The 24,702-nt window shown below is 46.7% G+C and overlaps 1 protein-coding gene across 1 annotated transcript in view; it reads right to left on the reverse strand.

The window, feature by feature from the left end:
- Window positions 1–24,702, reverse strand: part of Dnah2 (dynein, axonemal, heavy chain 2) — a 128,575-nt gene that overhangs the window by 59,467 nt on the left and 44,406 nt on the right. Inside the window, exons 12-31 of the mRNA XM_013013124.1 lie at window positions 22,550–22,706; window positions 22,013–22,252; window positions 21,058–21,246; window positions 20,716–20,863; window positions 19,266–19,458; window positions 14,538–14,738; window positions 14,233–14,389; window positions 12,868–13,042; window positions 11,199–11,362; window positions 9,455–9,616; window positions 9,249–9,352; window positions 5,684–5,840; window positions 5,479–5,561; window positions 5,190–5,370; window positions 4,417–4,555; window positions 3,031–3,248; window positions 2,119–2,220; window positions 1,674–1,799; window positions 850–960; window positions 413–601 (exon numbers count right to left, since the gene is read on the reverse strand). Coding sequence (XP_012868578.1) covers window positions 413–601; window positions 850–960; window positions 1,674–1,799; window positions 2,119–2,220; window positions 3,031–3,248; window positions 4,417–4,555; window positions 5,190–5,370; window positions 5,479–5,561; window positions 5,684–5,840; window positions 9,249–9,352; window positions 9,455–9,616; window positions 11,199–11,362; window positions 12,868–13,042; window positions 14,233–14,389; window positions 14,538–14,738; window positions 19,266–19,458; window positions 20,716–20,863; window positions 21,058–21,246; window positions 22,013–22,252; window positions 22,550–22,706 — 3,196 coding nt within the window. The remainder of the gene's footprint in view (window positions 1–412; window positions 602–849; window positions 961–1,673; window positions 1,800–2,118; window positions 2,221–3,030; window positions 3,249–4,416; window positions 4,556–5,189; window positions 5,371–5,478; window positions 5,562–5,683; window positions 5,841–9,248; window positions 9,353–9,454; window positions 9,617–11,198; window positions 11,363–12,867; window positions 13,043–14,232; window positions 14,390–14,537; window positions 14,739–19,265; window positions 19,459–20,715; window positions 20,864–21,057; window positions 21,247–22,012; window positions 22,253–22,549; window positions 22,707–24,702) is intronic.

Consider the following 24,702-nt stretch of genomic DNA (forward strand, 5'->3'; position numbering starts at 1 on the left):
TGCTTATGTGGTGCTGAGGAATAGAACCCAGGGCCTCAGGCATGCAAGACAAGCACTCTACCACTGAGCCACCTTCCCAGCCCCTATGAGACTCTTATCTCCAGCAAAACACTGGAAGTGGAGCTGTGGCTCAAGTGGTAGAATATCAATCTTGAGCAATAGAGCTAAGGGAGAGTGCCCTGGTTCTTAGTTCAAATCTCCGGTACCAGCAGAGAAAGAATGAAAGGAAGAAGGGAAGAAAGAGAGAGAGAGAGAGAGAGGGAGGGAGAGAGAGAGAGGAAGGAAGGAAAGGAGGGAGGGAGGGAGGGAGGGAGGGAGGGAAAGAAAATGAAAAGGGAAAGAAAAAAAGGAATGAACAATGAAAGCATTAAGGTTAGTTTGGAGCAAGAGTAGAGAGCTGCCCCCTTAGCACCTTCTCCCAGTAGAACCGAAGTTGGCAGAGCCAGTCAAAGGAATTGACATCCATTAGGCCACTTTTATAAAGCCTCTCCAATACATCCCGGGCATGAATTTCTATTGTCACCAGAGCCACAATTTTAAGCCGCATAATCTTGGTCAAGTTCCCCCTGATGGCTTCTGAATATTTGTTTAGTATGGACACCTGTGGAATGAAGTGAGAAAGGACAAAGCAACTAAGGCAATGTCACCAAAGCCAAATCTCATCTCAACCCAGCCTAACCCCATGCTGATCCCACCCATCATTCCTCCACCCAATAGAAGCACAGGAAAACCTCACTGGCTTCACACCCTCATTTGGACCCTTTGCTACCACCAACTCCTTGCTAACTCTGACTCCAATGCTCATCTTCCTCTGGCCAATGTCAACCCCAGGCCTGATGAGTTCCCCACCTGTTTTTTCTTCATGACTTTGAGGATTTTCTTGTCTGCCCGCTCCTTAGCTGTCATCAGGCACTTGGTCACATCAGCTGTCCACTGGATCTGACTGGCCGTGATTACCACCTGAGGCAGGTGCACAAGCTGGTCCCCAGCCCTGCTCTCCGCCACCCACACAGCCCCAAAGAGGAGACAAGAAACCTCCATTTTGTGGAATTCTAAGGTCTTTCTTTCTTTTGTTGTTGTTGTTGGCTATGGGGCTTGAACTCTGGGCTTGGGCACTGTCCCTCAGCTCTTCAGCTCAAGGCTAGCACTCTACCACTTGAGCCACAGCACCACTTCTGGTTTTCTGAGTGGTTTTATTTGGAGATAAGAGTCTCATGGGCTTTTCCTGCCCCAGCTGCGATCCTCAGAGCTCAGCCTCCTGAGTAGCTAGGATTACAGGCATGAGACACCAGTGCCCGGTACGTGCACTCTCTCTCTCTCTCTCTCTCTCTCTCTCTTTCTCTCTGTGTCTGTCTCTTTCCTTACTTTGTGTGTATGTGTGTGTGTGCCAGTACTGGGGCTTGAATGGCATCCTTTAGCTTTTTCACTCAAGGATGGTACTCTACCACTTGAGCCACAGTCCCACGTCTAGCTTTTTGGTGCTTAATTGTGAAATGAGAGTCTCACAGACTTTCCTGGCCGGGCTGGCTTTGAACCATGATCCTCAGATCTCAGCCTCCTGAGTAGTGAGGATTACAGGCGTGAGCCACTGGTGCCTGGCTGCTCCAGAGTTTACTCTCCTCGCTATTCGCTTAGCTGCCTCTTGTTCCTCATCTGTGTTGGCCCCAGCTCACCTGACCAGCCCATTCCTTCACCCATTTGTCCCTCTTGTTGAGGAACTTCTTAAGAGCCACTCGGCAGTTCCGGAGAAGTTCCCGCAGCGTTATCCTCATGGTCCTTTCCACTTCACCCAGCCAATTCTGGAGAAAGGTGAAGAATATGATGACCCAAGGTCAGATCCCAGGTTCTCCCAGGAGAAAGTACTTGGGAAACGGGACTTCAAGACTTAGGACTCAGGAGAAGAACAAGAGGTAGGCAACAGGCTGGCTTAACTTCCCAAAAGAAATGGAGGCAGAAGACAGAGGTTTCTAACAGTCAGGAACGGCAGGTGGGTGTGTAAAAAGCAACTGAAAACACAATTCATATCCCTTTATGGCGATGTTCTGCCTTCATAGAGTCAAGCTGGCTTTCTAACAGAAGCAAACACAGCTTGATTCTTATGCGCTCAGCACAACTTACCTCCACAGGCCCTTCTAAAAGTACTGAGTGGAGGAAATCAATATATTCGCCATCACCTGAGAACATTCCCACAGCTTCCAATTTGCTGCTGGAACCCCCAACCTGGAACAAGAAGAAGCTATTAATGCACTTACCTGCTTGCTTTTTATATTCACCTAAAGTACTGGGATCTTTGAAGGGTGATTTCTTCCTCTCCTCTCCCCTCCATACTCCTCCTTCCCCTCCCCTCTCTCCCTTCTCTTCCCCTTCCCCTCTCTCGTCTCCTCTCCTCTCCGCTTCATAGTACCGTTTCTGAAAAGTTCTATCCTGTGATGATCTACAAATACTTTTGCACCAGGCGCTGGTACTCCTGCCTGTAATCCTGGCTACCCAGGAGGCTGAGGATCACAGTTCAAAACCAGCCTGGGCAAGAAAATCCATGAGACTCTTATCTCCAATTAACCACCAGAAAACTGGAAGTGGTGCTGTGGCTCAAAGCGGCAGAGTGCTATCCTTGAGCAAAAAAGCTCTGAGTTCAGGCCCCACAACCAACAACAACAACAAGAAAATTGTGTGTGCAGACACTGGTGCTTGAACTCCAGCTTCATATTCTCACTTGGCTTTTTCACTCAAGTTAGGCATTCTACCACTTGAGACACCCCTCCACTTCTGGCCTTTTGCTGATTAATTGAAGATAGGAGTCCATCTGATTTGTTTGCCTAGGCTGGCTTCAACTGAGATCCTCAGACCTCAGCCTCCTGAGTAGATAAGATTACAAGGCATGAGCTACCAGCGCCCATCAGGATCTAGAATTACTAATTTTTGTCACCCTCATGTTGGGAGAGCTTGGTTCCCTCCAAGGCCTTGAATATTTTCATTTAGTCTGTGCCTTCATTCCCTGCCCTCCGTTCTATCACAGCCACTTCTATTGACCTTCTGGATCCTCAGTAATTTGATGTTGTCAAAGCATTTTTTGAGGTGTGGCTGCACAGCTTCGGGGTTCCGGGACTGGCCCAGAATCTCCAGCAGGTCATCATTGGACAAGAAGTAGAAGCGGGGGAAAATATGGCGCTTGGTCTCCAAATACATATCCAGAGACTTCTGAATATCCTCCAGGATTGTATTCATTTCTATCAGTGTGTCCAGGAGGCCTGGAAAGATGAGCATTAAATGTGATTTGATGGCCTCTTTTGTACTGCCTTGAGTAGACTTGGAGTTCCAAGATCTAGTTTACCTAATTTGTTGTTGTTGGTGGTGGTGGTGGTGCGTGCATGCATGCGTGCGTGTGTGCATGCACACGTTTGTGTGTGTGTGTGTGAGAGAGAGAGAGAGAAAGAGAGAGTATTAGGGCTTTTGAACTCAAACCTCACGCTCTCCTTTGGCTTTATCACTCTTTATCACTCAGAGCTGGCACTCTACCACTGAGCCACACCTCTACTTCTGGCTTTTTGCTGGTTAATTGGAGATAAGAGTCTCATAGACTTTTCTGCCAGGCTGGGGAAATGAGGGGTGAGACCTTATCTCAATCAGTAAGCCAGGAGTAGTAGTCATATCTAAAATCTCCATTACACAGGAAGCATAGGGGGGAGGATCACAGTCTGAGCCCTAGGCAACAATGTGAGACCCTCCTTGAAAAAAAGAACTAAAGTGGAAAAAAAATTGGTTGAATGTGTGCTTCAAGTGGTAGAGTTTCTGTGTAGCAAGCTCAAGGCCCTAAATTCAAACCCCAACACTCCTAAAGGGGGTAGAGAACTTATCAGGCACTGGCAGCTCACACCTGAATTCCAGCTCCTAAGTTACTGAGGGGATCGAAATCTGAGGATCTCTGTTCAAAGCCAACCTGAGTAGACAAATTGGAGAGACTCTTATTTCCAATTAACCAGCAAGAAGCTAGAAGTGTAAGAGTGGTTCAAGTGGTAGAGTACCAGCCTTAAGCAAAATAAGCCAAAGAAGAGCTTAAGATCCTGAGTTCAAGCCCTAGGACTAATGTGTGGGAGCAGAGCATGCGTGCGCGCGCGCACACACACACACACACACACACACACTTAAAAAAGGCAATGTCTTCTGGGTGTTAGGATTACACCTGTAATCCTAGCTACTCAGGAGGCTGAGATTTCAGGATTGTAATTCAAAATCAACCTAGGCAAGGAAGTACATGAGACTTATCTCTCTACTCAACCACCAAATAAAGCCAAAAGCAGAATTAGTGGCTTAAGCAGTAGAGTGCTAGCCTTGAGCCAAAAAGCTCAGGGATAGATAGCACCTAGGCCCTGAGCAAGCCCAGGACCATGGGGGGAAAGAAGGCTGTGGAGTTCTGACCTGGATAGTGGGTGCTCCTGAGAGCATTGTTGTCCTTGCTCATCCGGTCCAGGATGCTTTTCCAGTTACTGTTGACCTGGTCAAATAGGGCTGATTCATTGGGCAGCTGCTTGCGGATATCCTCTCCCATGAAGATATTCTGAGGGGGTCACAGAACTGGGGTGAAAGACTTTCTTACATACTCTCCATATTCTGTTCCCTGTTCCCAGACCAAGGAAGACAACTGAGTAGAAAATTAGAGCACTAGAAACCATCAGGCAGAATACCCAAGTTCTAGAAGGAAGTGGTGCAGTTAGAAAGTCATCATTGTACTCAAGAAAAAAAATAGAATGAGAATCTAGGAAGAGCAAAGGATTATTAAAAAGGTAATTCAATGTGAGAGACAATGATTAAGCTAAGCACTGCTGTTGGCTCATACCTGTAATCCTAGCTACTCAGGAGGCTGAGAACTGAGGATCATGGTTCAAAAACCAGCCCAGGCAGACAAATCTGAAAGACTCTTGTGCCCAATTAACCAGTAAAAACCCAAACTGTGGAGCTGTGGCCTAACTAGTAGAGCACTAGTCTTAAGTGAAAAAGCTAAACAAGAGCACAAGGCCCTTTGTTCAAGCCCCAATACCATACATGTACATACATATCTATACACACACACACACACACTCACACAAACAACTTGACTGTAATGAATGGGGAAAATGAGGTTGGCAACAGAATCAATAATGTGTCCTAAATACACAAAGGAGTAGAAGGAGGAGGTACGGAGGGGCCAGCACCTCTAGGTACATCCACTGGCGCTGCACTGTGAGAACCATCTCAATAACTTCCAATATGAGGGAGAGGCAACGTTCCCAGTGGTCCACCTCCTTCTCAAAGGCCTTGACAAAACGTGACGCCTTCATGGTGGACAGAGCTACCTGATTATCTTCCAGGGCCTGGAATACTTCTTCTGTACCTCTGGGAATAGGAGATCAAACTTACAGCCCATCCTCAACTGCCAAACTTTGGTCCCTGCCCTGAAACCCAGATCCCATGATCTCCCCTCTCCTGGAACCCCATCTCTACCTGAGCCGGTGATGGCCCTTATCCTTGTAGGGTACTATGTCTAGCTGAGTCACCTCCCAAGTCTTGGCAATGTTTTGTAATCCCTGTGAAGAGAAATTGGGAGATGGCACAATGAGAACTCGAGTCCCCAAGGGGAAGAAGAGCAGGAAGTGTTTGTTCCAGGAAGCTTACAAAGTGGGAAAGATGGATGGGGGCGGGGTCATACCAATTCAATGGCCAATTCTTTTGTTGCCGAGGCAGAGATCTCCCCAATTTTCTCCACATGCTGATCCATCCCAAGTTCCACAATCTGCTCCAAAGTAAAGCTTTCTGACTCCTGGTCAAAGTCCCGTTGGATCTCATCTCTGACCTGGTCCCAGTGCCTACAGGCAGGAATAGGATGTGTGAGCTTCTGGCCCTACTGAAATGGGTCAACATCATTTCCTGAAATGGGAGGTGCAGCTCAGGTGGTAGAACATTGGCATAGAGTGTGTGAAACCATTAGTTTCTCCCTAGAACAGTACCCCTCCCCCACAAAAATCAGCCAGTTACCAGTTGCTCATGCCTGTAATCCTAAGTCTTCAGGAGGCTGAGATCTGAAGATCCTGGTTCAAAGTCAGCTCAGGTAAAAAAAAAAAGTCTGAAAAACTCTTATCTCCAATTATCCAGCAAAAAGCTAGAAGTGGATGTGTGGCTCAAGTGGTAGAGTGTCATCCTTGAGTAAAAAAGCTAAGCAACAGCACAAGGCCTTGAGTTCAAGCCCCAATACTGGCATACATGCACACACTCACACAACACACACACACACACACACACACACACACACACACATCACTGCCTGTGCATCTTCCCACTGGGACATTATGATTCTGGGTATTTATTATCATGATCTAACAGATTTGACTAAATAGGCTCTAAGGTGCAATCGTAGGCACTGTGGGGAATACAAAGATTGACGTGTCACCCTGCAGGAGCTGATTCTCTGGAGAGGGAGTTAGGCAGGTGTGCACATAAAACACTCAGTATTGCAGGTTCACTGTGGAACATGGGCTGAGCTAAGTACAGGAAATACTGCATTGAATTCTCACAACCACTTCCTAAAAGATTATTATTCCCAATTTAGATGAGGAAACTGAAGTTTAGAGAGGCTAAATAACTTAAGTAGATAAAGGTGTTTAATTAGATTACCACATCACACTTGGGGAGGAAGCTCCACCCAAAGCATTACACTAGAGCCAATGGGAGAGAAGTAAAATTATTTTCTCCTTAATGGCTAGATCAAGATTGAAACACTATTGACAAAATAATTTATTCTGTCCTTAGTGGCTCAGACTACCTCCTCTACCATATAACAAATTCCAGAGGTAAACTTGAAAATCACACAATATTTTTAGAGGAAAGATTGAATAGAATTCATTTTATTTTATTTTTATTTTTTGCTGGTCCTGGTTTGAACTCTGGGCCTGGGCACTGTCTCTGAGCTCCATGTTGCTCGAGACTAGTGCTCTACCACTTGAGCCACAACACTACTTGCAGCTTTTTTTTTTCTTAATTCGAGATCAGAATCTCACCAATTTTCCTGCTCAGGGTGGCTTTGAACCCCAGTCCTCAGATCTCAGCATTCTGAGTACAGATTTTTTTTTAACTTTAAAATAGAGGTCTTCTTTGTGGTGTGTGTGTGTGTGCGTGCGTGCGTGCGTGCGTGCGTGCGTGCGTGTGTGTGTGTGTGTGTGTGTTAGTACTAGGTCTTAAACATAGGACCTATGTGATATCTCTTAGCTTTTTTCACTCAAAGCTGGCACTCTATCACTTGAGCCACAGCTCATCTTTAGCCTTTTGCTGGTTAATTGGAGATAAGAGTTTGCTGCTTGGCTTAGCATCAAACCTGATCCTCAGAGCTCAGTCTCCTGAGTAGATAGGATTACAGGCACGAGGCAACAGCACCTAACTAGGAAGGTTTTAAATGAGGCAGAAAAGCAAAAAACATTTGGGCGATATCAAAGCAAAACATATCGTATGACAAAAGACACAGGCTTAACCACAGTAGGCAGCACAAAGCAGGCCTGTGCCACACCACTTGGAACATCCAAGCATGATCTTGTTGATTTCCTGAGTTAAGCAGGGTCTAGGCACAGCTTGGCATAAGCACAAAAAAACTTATTCCAAAAATAACTGTAGCAGCCAGATGCCAGTGGCTGAAGCTTGTAATTCTAGCTACTTCGAAGGCGGAGATTGAGAAAGTTGCTATTCCAGGCCAGCCCACGAGGAGTAGTTCCCAAGACTCCACCTCAACAGAAGGAAACTGGGTATTGTGGCACACACCTGCCGTCTCAGCTACTAAGAAAGCCTAAAATAGATGAATCATAGTCCAGGCATACTCAAGGCAGGAAGGAAGAACCTAGCTCAAAAATAGCTAGAGAGACACGGCTTGGTGATCAGGCCCTTGCCTAACAAGGGCAAGATACTGAGGGCAACTCCAGAATTACCAAAACTGTAAAATAACTGAAGCAAAAGTGCTTCAGTGGCTGGAGGCATAACTCAAGAGGTAAAGCACCAACCATGAGCAAAAATTCCAAGTAAGAGTATGAGGCCCTGGAATGGCTCACTCCTATAATCCTATCTTCTCAGGAGGCTGAGCTCTGAGGATTATATTGTGAAGCCAATCTGGGCAGAAAGGAAAAGTTCTTCAGGCTCCATCTTCAATTAACTAATAAAATGTCAGTCTAGGGCTGGGAAGGTGGCTCAGTGGTAGAGCGCTTGCCTTGCATGCATGAGGCCGTGGGTTCGATTCCTCAGCACCACATAAGCAGGAAAAAAAGCCAGAAGTGGTGCTGTGGCTCAAGTGGTAGAGCACTAGCCTTGAGGTGAAGAGCTGAGGATAGCACCCAGGCCCAGAGTTCAGGCCCACGACCGGACCCCCCCAAAAAAAGTCAGTCTAAAGGCATGGATTAAGTAGTAGAGGTCTGGCCAGCTGTTAGCAAGCTCTGTTGCCAGCAAAACTTATAAAGGATTACCACTAAAGTGGTAGACACCTGCCTATCTGGAAATTGTCAGCCTCTGAATCTAACCCCCAGTAGCACCAAAAATAAAATAATACATGGGGATCTAGCACTTACCTAACATATACAATGTTCAATGTCCAGTACTGAAATAAATTCTAATTTTTTTGCCAGTCCTGGGGCTTGAACTCAGGGCCTGGGCACTGTCTCTGAGCTGCTTCTGCTTCTGCTTCCTCCTCCTCCTCCTCCCACATTCCTCCTCCTCCTCTTTTTCTTTTTTTTTTTTGCCAGTCCTCGGCTTGAACTCAGGGCCTGGGCACTATCCCTAAGCTTCCTTTGCTCAAGGCTAGTGCTCTAACACTAGAGCTACAGCACCACGTCCAGCTTTTTCTGTCAATGAGCTACTGGGGAATTGAACCCAGGGCTTCATGTATGCTAGGAAAGCACTTGACCATTAAGCCATATTCCCAGCTTCTGAGCTTCTTTTGCTCAAGGCTAGCACTCTACCACTTGAGCCACAGTGCCACATACAGCTTTTTCTGCTTCTGTGGTACTGAGGAATTGAACTTAGGGCTGCATGCGTGCTAGGCGAGCACTTTACCACTAAGCCACATTCCCAGCCCACAAATATTCTAATTTTTTTTAAAATAAAATGAGAATAATAAAGCAGGCATGCATGAACATGGCAGGAAGAGAACACTCTGGATACTGCAAGAGGGAACGGGGGAGCCAGGTGGGATCCCAGGCCTAGGGGACAGAGCAGGTGGACCCCAGGCAGAGGCGCTGGCTCACCTATCGCGGAGGGCAGGGTTCCGCAGGTCCGAGATGAGCGGCATGGTCCTCTTGAACTGCTCGATTTTGGAGCGAGTGGTTTCAATAATTTCCCAGTTTCGGTCCTGAGCAAAGATGGGAGCCATTATAAGACCAGAATGCCATATCCCTGTTGTCCTGCTTTCTCGGTGGGGCCTCTCCAGCCCCCTTGTCCTGTCTCCACATACCTTATACTCTTTGGCAAGCCTTGTGAGGCGACGAAACAGCCCATGGGCCATGGTTTCCATGGCCTCCGTCTGCAGGGTCAGGAACCGGCCCGTCTTCCATTGGTTCCAGCTCTCCTCCCAGTCCCGAGTGATCTCCCATACTTGCTGAAGGGCATCAAGCTCCTGTGGGTGACCAAGAGCAGAAAGACACCTGGTATAACGTGGCGCTGCTCGCTTTCTCCCTCGGGATGGCTGACCTCACCCTGGTCCTTTCTTCCGTTTCTTGTGACCCTCCAAATAATGGCACCACCACCTCCCACCTCCAAGCATAGATTTCCCTCCTCTCTCTCACTGTAAGGCTCATCAAGTGATAAGTTCATGAAAAGATGCTCAACATCATTAGTCATTAGGCAAATGCAAATTCGAATCTCAGCGAGAGATCGCTTCACACCCACTAGAATGGCTAGAACTAAAAAAAAAAATTTTTTTTCAAAAAGGAAATAAAATGTTGGCACAGATACAGAGAGAAAATCGAAACTCTTGTACATTGCTTGTGGGGATATAAAAATGGGGCAGCTGCTGTGGAAAAGAGCTTGGCAGTGTCTCAAAACCTTAATATAGACTTACCATATGACCCAGCAGTTCTATTGCTAGGCTTACATTCATGAGAATTGGAAACAGGTGTGCAAACAAGGAACAAGAACATGCATGTTCGTAGCAGCACAACTCACTACAGCCCAAAGGCAGAAACAACCCAGTCACCCATCCATGGATAAAAGGATGACCAAAATGTGATCAGTACAAACAATGGAATATTATTCAGCCATAAAAAGGAATGGAGTACCAATCTGTGCTCATTGAACAAACTTGGAAGATACTATGCTGGCTGGGAGAAACCAAGAAACAAAAGATGCCAGATGTCAGAGGCTCCTGCTGAGGTCTGAGGATCACGGTTCAAAGATAGCCCAGGCAAGGGAGTCCATGAGATTCATCTCCAATTAACCACCAAAAGCCACAAGTGGAGGTGTGACCCAAAGGGTAGAGTTCCAGCCTTGAGAGTATAAAAGCAAAAAGGCCCAGGGACAGTGCCCTGAGTTCAAGCCCCAGTATTGGCTTGAAGAGACAGGCAGAGAATGGAGGGGGAGAGAATACCTTATATTGTACAGTTCCATTATACATGGTTCTATTTATAAAGTATTTCCAAGATAGATAAATTCATAAACATAGGAAACAGTCATTGATAGGAGGTGAGGGAAGGAATGAGGAGTGGATTATTGAAGGGGACATGGTCTCCTTTTAGAATCATGAAAATGTTTTGGAAGTGGACAGGAATGGTGGCCATATAACATTGAGAATGATCTAAATACCACTGAGGCTGGGCGCCGGTGGCTCATACCTGTAATCCTAGATACTCTGTTGGCTGAGATCTGAGAATCATGGTTCAAAGCCAGCCCAGGTAGGAAAGTCTATGAGACTCTTACCTCCAATGAACCACCAGAAAACCGGAAGTGGTGCTGTGGCTCAAAGTGTTAGAGTGACAGCCATGAGCAAAAAAGCTCAGGTTCAGCACTCAGACCCTGAGTTCAAGCCCCACACTGACCAAAAAAAGGTTAGTCTTGCTATGTGAATTTTACGTCGATAGAAAAAACAAATCCACAAAGCTTCTGGTGACCTCATCTACCTGGTCCCAGCTCTGCGTGCAGAGAACACCTTCTCAGCACCTGCCTTTATCCCTTGCTTCCACAGGGCTAGCTTAGCACGTCACCTTCTCCAGGTTCTGAAGGTCCTTGGAGGCCGGCTGCTCGATCTTGAAGATGCCCAGGTTGGATCGGAGATTGTTCTCCTCCTCTCGCATGCTGTTCAGCATAGCCCGTACCTGGGCAATCTGCTCCAGGGCAGCAGCAGCACCCACGTTGCTGGTGAAGGGCCCTGGGGGCAGTTCAGGGTACAGCTCAGCTCCCTGCTCCCATCCACCATCCCTTGAAAAGACGCATTCATGGCTTTCCTATCTCTGGGGGTGAATGTCACTTCTCTCCTCACAAAAGTGAGGGGGGGCGGGGGAGAGAAGGAAAGGGCAGGAAGAAGAAATGCATGGAGAAATAGGAGGTCATCTTTCTAAAAAAAACAAAAACAAAAAAACAAAAAACTGCTACATGTAGCCAGCACCAGTGGCTCATGTCTGTAATCCCAGATACTCAGGAGGCTGAGGATTGAGATTCAAAGCCAGTTCAGGTGGGAAAAGTCCCTTTGTTTCTTATCTCCAGTTATCCAGCAAAAATCCAGAAGTGGAAATGTGCTTCAAATGATAGAATACTAGCCTTGAGCAAAAAAAAAAAAAAGCATGAGTCCCTGAGTTCAAGGCCCAGTACCAGCATCAAAACGATTTTAAAAAAAGAAAGAAAAGGAACCAATATATAAGGACACGTGCACCTCCATGTTTATTGCAGCACTGTTCACAATAGCTAGGATATGGAAACAACCCAGATGCCCCATCACAGATGAATGGATCCAAAAATTGTGGTATCTATACACAATGGAATCTTATGCAGCCATTAGAAATGACAAAATAATGGCATTTGCAGGGAAATGGATGGAGCTAGAAGGAATCATGTTGAGCGAGGTAAGCCAAGAGCAAAGAGACAAACGGTACATGGTCTCCCTGATAAGTGGATGCTAACTGCAAAATGTTAGGTGATACGACAAAACTAACAGGACTTAAGAAACAAAGAACTCCCACTCATCTGGTCGAATCACTACTAAATATCCCCATGCTGCTGATCACATGTATGATGTATAACATGTGACACCGTTATATGTTATAGACTGTGATAGACAATTTGCTCCAGGAAAGTTAGAATGAACTTGTGACTTTAAATGAGCATCATTATTCCACAATACTGTGAAATTTGGGAAATTATGTAATCACTTAATCACAATTAAAAAAAAAAAAGAACCTCAGGGAAGGTAGGGAGGGAAGGGATGGTAGGGGGAAAACAATGGAGGGGGTAACAATGCTCAATAGGAAGTGTACTCATTACCTTGCTCATGTAACTGTAACCCTCTATATAGTATCTTTACAATAAAATATTAAAATTAAAAAAATAACTAAAGCAAAAAAAAGAAAGAAAAACTTACCAAACAAAACAACAACAATAAACACTGCAAAATGTGGCTGGAGAGCCAGATACAGGTGGAAGAAAAGCAGTCTGAATGAGAACAGTGGAAATAGCAGCTGAGCTGCATCTTCTGACTAGAAATCTGAGACAACGAGTCCGTGCACCTGGCCACTAACAGAGCCTAAGGAGGCCCAGCTCTTTCCCTCCCCAGCACCACCCTCCCTCCTCTCATCTGTTCTCGAATTTTCTGGACAGAGAAACTCTGGATCACAAAACAAAGATTAAACAAGGGGCAACAATGGAGCAAGGAGAAAGTACCTTTTAGGTCAAAGTCTTCAAGAAGGGTGTGTGCCTTCTTCTTGAAGTCATCGGCAGAATGAATAAGGCCTGTCTTGAATTTCTCCTTGTGTTTCTTCAGCATTTGTTCACTGTCTGTGAGAGTTTGTTGGAAGGTGAGCCATTCCCCATTCAGATTATCCAGCATCTCCAGGACCTAGGGACATCCGAGAGGAAAGGAGGACCAGTGAACAAGGCCTGTCCTTCTCATGCACAAGCACGCATGCGCGTGTACCCATACTGGGGCTTGAACTCAGAGTCTGGACACTATTTCTTCACTTTTTCCTCAAAGCTGGCCCTTTACCACTTCTGGTTTTTTCCTGGTTAATGGGAGGTAAGAGCCTCATGAAGGTTGGAGGCTTGGGTCAATTGGTAAAGTCTTAGCCAGTGAGTGAGAGTATCAGGTACTAAGTTCAAGTCCCAGTTTCAGGTTAAAAAGAAAAAGCCTCATGGTTTCAAACCACAACCCTTACATCTCAGCCTCCTAAGTAACTAGGATTACACATATGAGCCACCAGCACCAATGCTGTTTTTGCCTTTTTGCTTTTTCAGAGATGGGTATTGAATACAAGGCTTCACACATGCTGAACAAGCACTCTACCACTGAGCTACATCCCCAGTCCTCCACCCAGGACTCTTTTCTGATCCTGTAGATCAGAGTCCATGGAGAAGCCTGGTGTGTTTGACAATTGCCAGGCTTAAAAGGAATCACTTTGGTTCTCAGAGGCTTCAATTTTTTTCCCCTTCCTATTCCTGGGGCTTGAACTTAGGGCCTGGGAGCTGTCTTTGAGGGTTTTTTTCCCCTCAAGGTTAGTGCTCTATCACTTGAGCACAGCTCCCCTTCCTTCCCTCCCTCCCTCCCCTTCCCTTCCCTCTTCTCCCCTCCGCTCTCCTCCGCTCTCCTTCCCTTCCCTTCCCTTTCCTTCTTTTTGGCAGTACTAGGGTATGAATTCAGGACTTAAGCATTTGCTGACAGGTGCTCTACCCCTTGACCTATTCCCCAAGTGTTTACTTATTTTTCATTTTTTTGTCCAAGTCTGACCCATGTCACACTGTGATGCTCCTACCTACAGTCTCTAACATAGCTGGGATTTATGGGAGTGTCACACTATGCCTGCTTATTAATTGAGATGAAAGTCTTTTAGCCCAGGCTGTCCTCGATTATTGATCCTCCTATCTCTTCCTCCTGAGCAACTAGGCTTACAAACATGAACCGCCATGCTTGGCCTCTGACTCTTTTTTCTCCCCCTCACTTCTTACTGTCCACAGATGGTATCAAAGTCCTCCACTACCTGTTACCCTTGGTATGGGCCCAAGTGGAGGGGCTCAAACACCACAGGAACTCACACTTTCTGAAACAGATACTTCATACTTTTCCAGAATGGCAAATTGCTCATGGATGGGAGGTATCTGGGTTTCCAGGTTGGGCAAATCATGCTGCAGGGTTTCCATGAGTTGTAAACTGCCCCCCAATTCCTCCAGCGTCTGAGGAGGATGGCTGATTCTGAAGGCAAGCAGACCGAGTGTTGTAGGTGAAACACACACACACACACACACAAATAAACACAAGCTTGCGCACGCACACATGCACATGCACATGCAAGCATGCGCACATATACGCACGTATCCAACCGCCCCCAAATTAGTCTTACTTCTCTGCATTCTCCTTCAGGTAGGTGTGCAGCTCCAGCAGGTGCTTAGCTGCCATCTCCTTGAGCAGAGTCGTGAACTTGTTCTGCCACTCATTGCAGTGTTGCACCAAAGAGAACTTGAGGTTTGAACAGTCCAGCAGCACAAACTGGATGTTAAGGACCGTCTCTTCCTTCTGCACATTGTTTGCCACCTCTGTGTAGCTGCAAGGGCCCCAGATCCCTGCTAAGATGGTTTAGCCTTCAGAGACTTAGTCCACACCTAATGCACATTCATGTTCTCATTTCCTTCCTCCCAGACTTGTGCAGCAACTCTAGCACCTTCTATTCCCAGGTGTCTCCTGGACCAACCCAGCCCTGGCAGCTAGGTGAGGCCACATCTATGCCACAACTGCTGGCTACAAGACAAGGCAGCAGTTATGTTTTCTGGCTCCTGAGGCCTCACAGTTGCACAATTTGAGACTGAGTTCATACCGTGCTGTTCCTTACCTCTGTGGCTGCAGGCAGTTGCTTTTTTGTTTTTGTTTTTGTCAATCATGGGGCCTGAACTCTGGGCCTGGCGCTGTCCCTCAGCTCTTCAGCTCAAGTCTAGCACTCTACCACTTGAGCCATGGAGACACTTCCAGCTTTTTCTGCTTATGTGATGCTGAGGAATCGAACCCAGGGCCTCATGCATGCAAGACAAGCACTCTACCACTGAGCCACCTTCCCAGCCCTTGTTCTGGTTTGTTTTAAGAGAAGGGATCTCACTATGCTGCCCAGGCTGTCCTCAAATTCCTATGCTCAAGTGATCCTCCTGTCTCAACCTCCTGATGAGCTGGGACTACAGGTGTGGACAACTACAGCTAGAGTCAGCTCAACTTGTTCTTTCAACTGTGTTAAGTCTGAGTTTCCTCATCTGTTACATAGTGATGATAATAGACTCTCCCTCACCAGGTTGCTGACAGGTTGCTCAGCCCATCTCTGCCTGCTGAAAACCTACCTGTTCTAGAAACTGTAGCTTCAAGGGTATTTTCTTTTCCTATTTTTTTTTTGGGGGGGGTCCGGTCATGGGGCCTAAACTCTGGGCCTGGGCGCTGTCCCTCAGCTCTTCAGCTCAAGGCTAGCACTCTACCACTTGGACCACAGTGCCACTTCTGGCTTTTTGCTTTTTGCTTATGTGGTGCTGAGGAATCGAACCCAGGGCCTCATGCATGCAAGGCAAGTGCTCTACCACCTTTCCAGCCCCTTCTTTTCCTATTTTTTATGCTTTACTTTTGAATTAGCAGACATTGCCAAAAAAACACTTTCTTCATGAAGCTTTTCCTGATGCCCCTGGCTAGAAGCTTTCTCTCTGCTCTCCTTTGGCTTTTAAATGTCCTACAAAAGTGCACACACTAAAGACCCAGTCCCCAGCTTGGCTCTACTAGGAGGCAATGGAAGCTTTAAGAGTTAAGGCCTAGTAGGATCTTGTGAAGCTGGCATTGCAGGGAATTGTGGGATCCCAGCCCCCTCCTCTCTCTCACTCCAAGCAATGAGGTTCACAGCTTTGCTTCCACTGTAATTGCTGCCAACACTCAGAGCAATGCTGCCAACTAGCCATAGACAAAAACCTCCAAAACAATGCTTTTATCTTTATAAATTCATTAGCTCAGGTATTTGTTACAGTAACAGAATACTGACTGACTAACACACCTTCTAATGAACTAATTCTCCTGGTACCTTGTTCAACACATTGAAGCATATACGATCATGAAAACAGTTCTTCACAGTTTACAAAGCTCTCTTGTGTATATTTAATAACTCCATAGTGTTCTAAGATAGGCTGTATAAACTACTTTACCAGAAAGATAACCTAAGAATATAAGAAACCGTCTAAGACTGCACAGCTAGTCAATAGTAGGAGCCTTCCCAAGGCGCCATAACCACTTTTCTCTTTCTCACTAGTGCTGCTCAGAAGAAGAAAGAACTTTTTCTTTCTTTCTTCTTTTCTTTCTTTGCTTCTTTCTTTCTTCCTTTCTCTTTCTCTTTCTTTCCTTCCTTCCTTCCTTCCTTCCCTTCCTCCTCTTTCTTTCTTTGCTTCTTTCTCTCCTTCCTTCCTTTCTTTTTTCTTTCTTTCTCTCTCTTTCTTTCTTTCTTTCTTTCTTTCTGTCTGTCTGTCTGTCTGTCTGTCTTTCTTTCATTTTGTGCCAGTCCTAGGGCTTGAACTCAGGACTTGGACACTGTCCCTGAGCTTTTTTTGCTCAAGGTTAGTGCTCTACCACTTTGAGCCATAGCTCTACTTCCAGCTTGGTGCTTCATTGGAGATAAGAGTTTCACGAACTTTCCTGCTTGGGCTGGCTTCAATCCTTAATCCTCAGATCTCAGCCTCTCTAAGTAGCTAAGTGTGAGACACCAGAACTTGGCATCTCTCTCTGTTTTTAAAATTCTACATGGACTTTAGGACATGGTGTTGAATGAATGAATAAATGACCAAATGACAAGGGGACCTTGGCAGTTAAGGTTACAATTTAGGGGTTGGAGATTTAGCTCAATGGAAGAGCACTTGCCTGGCAAGTACAAGGCCCTGAATTTGGTCCTCAGGTATGGGGGGAAGAAAAGCGCTCAGGAATAGCACCCAGACCCTGAGTTCAAGTCTTAGGACCAGCACACACACACACACAGATTGTAAGTTAGAGCCAGGAGCTGGTGGCTCATGTCTGTAATCCTAGCTACTCAGGAGGCTGAGATCTAAAGATCGCAGTTCAAAGCCAGCCGAACAAGAAAGCTTGTGAGACTCTTATCTCCAATTAATCTCCAGAAAACTGGTAGTAGAGCTGTAGCTCAAAGTGGTAGAGTGCTAGCCTTGAGTGAAAAAGCTCAGGGACAGCACTCAAGCCCTAAGTTGAAGCCCCATGGCCAACAAAAACAAAATTTAAAATTTTTACAATTTAAGAAGCTTCTGCCAGGCATTGGTGGTCACACCTGCAATCGAGCTACTCAGGAGGCTGAGATCTGAAGATTGAGGTTGTAAACCAGCCTGGGCAGACAACTCCAGTGCATTCCTATTTATCTCCAGTTAACCAGCAGAAAAGCCAGAAATGGAGGCATTGTTTCAGTGACAGAGTGCTGATCTTAATCAAAAGAGCTAAGTAAGGGCTGGGAAGGTGGCTCAGTAGTAGAGTGCTTGCCTTGCACGCATGAGGCCCTGGGTTCGATTCCTCAGCACCACATAAGAAAAAAACCGGAAGTGGTGCTGTAGCTCAAGTGGTAGAGTGCTAGCCTTGAGGTGAAGAGCTGAGGGACAGCGCCCAGGCCCAGAGTTCAGCCCCACGATTGGACCCAAAAAACAAACAAACAAACAAAAAAAGCTAAGTGAGAGCACAAGGCCTTATGTTCAAGCCCCAAGACCTCACAAGGAAAACACAACTTCTTCAATTCCAACCTGCCTTCTTAGAATGAGGTGTACCTTCTTTGCATCTTTCCAATTGCTTGTGCTTCCTCTTTCCCTATCCTAAGGCCCTTCCTCCAAACAACTATAGCTCTTGAAATCTTGTCCAACTCTTCCTGGATCTCTACACTGGAGAAACAAAAGTCCAAGCCAGGCCCCCGTGACTCATATCTGTGATCCTAGCTACTCAGAAGACTGAGATCTGAGGATCAAGGTTTGAAGACAGCCCAGGTCGGAAAGTGCCCATGAGTCTCTTATCTCCAAGAAATTACTCAAAAAAAAAAGCTGGAAGTAATGCTGTGGCTCAAGTGGTAGAGTGCTAGCCTTGAGCACAAGAAGTCCAGGGACAGTGCCCAGGCCATGAGTTCAAGCCCCAGAACCTACCAAAAAAAAAAAAAAAAAGTTCCATGCCCTCCCTTTCCTGTGGCTAAAAACACACAATAATTGCATCGGCTCCAACCCATCTCCTTTCCCAAGTCTCTGGCCCCAACCTAGTCTTTCTCTTCCCCATATACTTCACCTTTTTTTCTTTTCTTTAATTACTTTTTGTTGTTGTTGTTTTAGAGGAGATATACAGCAGAGTTACCTTTGCATATGTCAGGTAATAAGTACCTTTCCTTCCTTTTGCATAGTATCATCTGTTCCCTCATTCTCTCTCCCATTCCCTCCCTCCCACCTCTATCCATCAATGTCCAGTGTAGCCAGGGGGCCCCACCACTGCCTATTTTACCCATTTTCCACTGATTCTGTGCCCTCCCCCCACCTTCCCTCAGCTGTACATGTGTGTACACTGTATATGAGGTAAAGAATATAGAGTCATCTGAAAACAAAAACAAATTAAGAAAAGGTCCTTTGTTTCCTTATCTGTAGGGTTTGTTTCAGTATGTATATTCTTTTATATACATATGAAGAGGTGCTTGGGCATTACAACTTGGGGCTTTTCTCTTAAGACTATCCTCTTTTGGTCTCATGGTGTATGGGTGTACAGATTCCTGTATACTTGGTCATATCCTGTTGTATTTTAAAGCTAACTTCTGCATATCAGGGAGAACATGTGCCATTTTTCTCTCTGGTCTTGGCTTACCTCGCTCAACATGATTTTTTCTAGTTCCATCCATTTCCCTGCAAATGCCATTATTTTATCCTGTCTAATGGCTGTGTAAAATTCCATTGTATATAGATACCACGTTTTTTGGATCCATTCATCGATTGTGGGGCATCTGGGTTGTTTCGTATCTTGGCTATCGGGAATAGTGCAGCAATGAACATGGATGTGCAGGTGTCCTCGTCATATCCTTTCACCTCACCTTTTCTCTACTCACCGGGCAATATCAGCATCAAAGGAAGAGACAGGAGGGTTGAGGCGCTGGTAGCGACGGATGAAGGAGTCTTTGTTGATCTCCCAGATTTCCCGATACATATCCCAGGTCTTGAGGTAGTTCTGCAGCAGGGCTGCATTGTTAGTCATGCCGCTGCTGATCTGTGCCTGGATCTTCTTTATATCTTCATCTCTCTCTTCAAAAGACCCAGAAAGATAACTTCTTGCTGATACCTACCCCATCCCAAACTCTAGCCTGGCCCCTGGGCACTGCCTGGAACTTCAACTCCAACACCAGTCTCCTGAAGAAACACTGCTCAATCACAAGCATTGGAAAACAGAGGAAGTAGCTGGGCATGATGGTTCATGCTCATGCCTAGCTACACAAGAGGCTGAGATCAAGAGAATCACAGAGGAAGATCAACCCAAGTAAAATATTTGCAAGATCTCATTTTAATTAATAAAAAGTTGGGCATGAGCCGGGTATTGGTGGTTCATGCCTGTAATCCTAGCTACTCAGGATGCTGAGACCTGAGACTCACAGTTCAAAGCCAGCCTAGGCAGTAAAGTCCATGAAACTCTTTTTTTTTTTTTTTTTGGTCGGTTGTGGGGCCTGAACTCTGGGCCTGGGCACTGTCCCTCAGCTCTTCAGCTCAAGGCTAGCGCTCTACCACTTGAGCCAGAGCGCCACTTCCGGCTTTTTTTTTTCTGCTGAGGAATCAAACCCAGGGCCTCAAGCATGCAAGGCAAGCGCTCTACCACTGAGCCACCTTCCCAGCCCATCCATGAAACTCTTTATTTCCAGTTAACCACCAGAAAACTAGAAGTGGTGATGTGGCTCAAAGTGATAGAGTGCTAGCTAGTCTTGAGCAAAAGAGCTCAGGGACAACACCGAGGCTCTGAGATCAAGCCCCACAACTGCAGGGGGTGGGGGCTGGACGTGGTGGCTCATGACTGTCATCTCAGTTAAAAAAAGAAGCATAAATAGGATTATAGCCTAGTCCAACATGGGCATTAATGTTTGACCCTGAGTTCAAACCCAATACGGGAGGGATGGGTAGGGAGGAGAAAAGTTAGAAGGGAAGGGAAGGGAAAGAAGGAAAAGGGAAGGAAAGGGAAGGGGAAGAGAGGGGACAGAAAGTAAAGTTTGACCCTTCGTGTCACTTCCAACTGGGTCACTTGTCTCTCCTGTGAGGATCGGGACCACTTATGGCCCAGCTCCAGTCTCAAACTTGTCTTTGCTAATCTCCTACCTCAATTCCAAATTCCATGAGCATCCATCCCCCAACATCAACTGCCATCCCAGTCTCTGTTCCCATCCCCAGCCCAGTCCCTTGACATTGTTTCCCTCCAGCCAAGGAGTTGACTGCCCAGTGTGTCTGGAAATAGTCCTTGTCTCTCCTCCTCCTTCTTCTGAAAGCCCTACCCAGGGTGCCCTACCACTGCCCACGTACCCACAGTGGCACAGATGGGTTCCCGATGCAACTTGCGCTTCATGAGGATATCGGGGAGATGGCGGAAGACAGAGATGGAGTGAAAGAGCTGGTTGCCAATGTCATTGACCACATTTGCCAAAGTCTGCAGACTGGGTGAGAATTCCACCTGTGGGAAACACAGTGGAGAGGGCTTTAGCTCAGCCCACGGAGAAGATGAGCCTCAGAACTGGCAAGGTCGAACACCTGAGAACCAGAGCTGAAGGCCATAAGAGAAAGTCAGTACCAAAGACAAAGTTTGGGGAAAACTAGTGACTACGGTGCGATAGTCTTAGAGTATCAAAGGCACAGCGTGGTCCCCACCTGAGCCACACCGCCCTGTGTATCATTCTGCAAAATGACAAGGACTCGGAAGAGTGGGTTTGGCATGGTCTTCCCATCCCCGTTGATGGCCTTGGACAATTCTAGCAGTGACCACTTTATGTTCAGGCGAAGGGCCTCCTCCATCATGCGGTCCAATCGAATCATGTACAGCATCCACTGCTGCTGAATCTGGTGGGGAAAAGATGGAGAGAGCAAAAGGACCCTTCAGGAATCTAGCCATAAGTATCGGGGAAATGAATTCCAGAAGACAGAAAAGGGAATGAGCCAGTTAAGCAGAAAAGCAGGAGATGGGGGGGGGGGGGAGCTGAAGCAAGGTGTTTGAAAGGTTGAAGATTGAAGATCTAGAGCAGGATGTATGAGAAACATACTTTGATTTAAAAAGAGGGTGAGGGGGATGGGAAGGTGGCTTAGTGGTAAAGTGCTTGCCTCACATGCATGAAGCCCTGGGTCCCATTCCTCAGTACCACATACACAGAAAAAAGCCAGAAGTGGCGCTGTGGCTCAAGTGGTAGAGTGCTAGCCTTGAGCAAAAGAAGTTCAGGGACAGTGCCCAGGCCCTGAGTTCAAGTACTGGTGAAAAAAATTAAAAGAAAATAAAACAATAAAAAGAAGGTGAGGAGCTGGGCACTAGTGGCTCATGCCTATACTCCTAGCTACTCAGGAAGCTGAGATGCGAGGATCACTATTTGAAGACATCCTAGGCAGAAAAGTCCATACGATTTCTATCCAATGAACCACTAAAAAGCTGGAAGTAGAGGTGTGGTTCAATTAATAAGAGTGAGAGCCTTGAGGGGAGCAGGGAAAGCTAGGGGACACTGCTCAGGCCCTGTATTTAAACCTCAGTACTGGTAAAAACAAACAAACAAAAAAGCATTAGGGAATGACCTTATGGAAGTGAGGCTTTCTCCAACCACAAACTCCTTTCACCCCCTACCTCGAGTCCATCGTTCTTAAACACTTCGTAGGAGTTGGTCATGATGTTCACCACATCCTCATGCAGGTCCATCAGTTTCTGTTGAACTACTGCCCGATGTTCCCTTTGGGCTTCCTCAAATTCCAGATCTCTGTACACCCGTTTACCAGTAATATGTACCAGCAGTGTCTCTGATATCTCTTGGGCCCGCCAGCCAATGGTTAGAGTTGAAGCCTTGAAATCATTCACGATCATCTGCACCTGTAGTCAGCCCCACATGAGCAGTTTGTGGCCACCAGCTTGGGAAGGGACCCTCTGGACCTCATTCTACCTTCCCACTTATCATCCCGCTAGAATTGCTCACATCTGTAAAAAGTGCTTCCTCTAAGAAGTAGAGCACTTCTCTACCATGCCCAAGGCCCTGGGTTGGATCCCAAGCACACTTTGATTTTTTTAGACTACTCTCCACTCTCTCCTCCATCACCCAACTCAGGTATTGATTCCCCATGTGCCAGCCTTTCTGCCAGCCTTGCAGACCTGCAGGGTCTCATGGCCCACCTTGCTGGCATGTACACGGCACTCCGTGATGAAGTAGACGCTGGCCCCCTTCAGGGCCCAGTGCAGCTTCTTGAGTCCAGGGTGGATCTTCTTATCTAGGAACCGGATACGCTCTTTGAACAGGGCCTGTTCATCTGTGGACAGCGTGGCGATAATCCTGAGAGTAAAAAAGGATTGGCAGTTAGTAGGATGCGCAATGAAGACCTCCCCTTCACAGCAAGAAAGTTGACAGAGCCAGACACCAGTGGCTCAAGCCTGTAATCCTAGCTACTCAGGAGGCTGAGATCTGAGGATCACAGTTCAAAACCAGCCTGGGCACAAAAGTCTGTGAGACGCTTATCTCTAATCAACCACTCCGAAAACTGGAAGTGGCACTGTGGCTCAAGTGGTAGAGCGCTAGCCTTGAGCTGAAGAGCTGAGGCACAGCACCCAGGCCCAGAGTTCAAGCCCCACAACTGACAAAAAAAGGAAGGAAGGAAGGAGGGAGGGAGGGAGGAAGAAAGGGAGAGAAGGAGAGAGGGAGGGAAGGAGAGAAAGAGGGAAGGAGGGAGAGAAGGAAGGAAGGAAGGAAGGAGTGAGGGAGGAAGGAAGGAAAGAAGGAAGGAAGGAAGGAAAGGAGGGAGGGAGGAAGGGAGGGAGGGAGGAAAGAGAGAGGAAGGGAGAGAAGGAGAGAGGGAAGGAAGGAAAATGAGGAAGGAAGGAAGGAAGGAAGGAAGGAAGAAGGGAGGGAGGGAGGGAGGTAGAGGGAGAGAAGGAGGGAGGGAAGGAGGGAAAAATGAGGAAGGAGGGAGGGAGGGAGGAAGGAAAGGAGAGAAGGAGAGAGGAAGGGAGGGAGAGAAAGAGAGTGGAAGGGAGATAAGGAGAGAGGGAAGGAAGGAAGGAAGGAAGGAAGGAAGGAAGGAAGGAAGGAAGGAAGGAAGGAAGGAAGGAAGAAAGGAAGGAAGGAAAGAAGGTCTTTTATAAGCAGAAAATGGGCCCTCACCCATCACTGAATCTGCCTGCATCTTAATCCTGGACTTCCCAGCTTCCAGAACTATGAGCAATAAGGTTCCTGTTGTTTATAAGCTACCCAGGCTGTGTTATTTTGTTATAATAGCCTGAATGAACATGGTACCTAACCCAAAACAAAGGCTCACTCTAGAGCTAGGGACCAGGAGTTCAGAGAACAAGGTGATGGGGCCAGGATAGGGGCAGAAAGGCCTCACGCAGTTCAATGAATCTGATATCATTCTGTGCCCCAAATTCTACCACCACACAGTTTTATTCCTAAAGAAGTGTCCTGTGGAGTGAGAGAGGACTGATTGCTTTTGCTCTCTCTCCTACAGCTACAAGAAACAAAAGTAATTTTAGGGTCACTAGAGGAGGGCAGCCAGGCACTGGCGGCTCATGCCTGTAATCCTAGCTATTCAGGAGGCTGAGACCTAAGGATCATGATTTGAAGCCAGACAAGGAAGAAAAGTCCCCATGAGACTCTATCTCCAATTAACCACTCAAAAACTGGAAGTGGAGCTATGGTTCAAAGTGGTAGAGCACTAGCCTTGAGCAAAAGAACTCAGGGACAGTGCCTAGGCCTGAGTTCAAGCCCTATGACTGACAAAAAAGTAAGCTGGGTGCCAGTGGCTCACCCCTGTAATCCTAGCTACTCAGGAGGCTGAGATCTGAGGATCGTGGTTTTCAAAGCCAGCCTGGGCAGGAAAGTACATGAGACTCTTATCTCCAATAACCCACTAGAAAACCAGAAGTGGCACTGTGGCTCAAGCAGTAGCACCCTTGCCTTGAGCTGAAGAGCCCAAGGACAGCACCTAAGCCCAGAGTTCAAGCCCCACGACCGACCAAAAACATTTTTTTTTTTAATTAAAAAAGGGCTAGGAATGTGGCTTAGTGGTAGAGTGCTTGCCTAGCATGCATGAAGCCCTGGGTTTGATTCCTCAGGACCACATAAACAGAAAAATCCAGAAGTGGCACTGTGGCTCAAGTGATAGAATGCTAGCCTTGAGCTCAGGGACAGTGCCCAGGCCCTGAATTCAAGCTCCAGGACTGGCAAAAAAAATTAAAAATTAAAAAGGAGCCTGGGAAAGACATGTGTGTATGTGCATGTGCATGCGTGCGTGCGTGCGTGTGTGTGTGTGTGTGTGTGTGTGTGTGTGTGTGTG

The sequence above is a fragment of the Dipodomys ordii genome, unplaced genomic scaffold (genome assembly GCF_000151885.1).
Source record: "Dipodomys ordii isolate 6190 unplaced genomic scaffold, Dord_2.0 Scaffold19, whole genome shotgun sequence".
NCBI lineage: Eukaryota > Metazoa > Chordata > Mammalia > Rodentia > Heteromyidae > Dipodomys > Dipodomys ordii.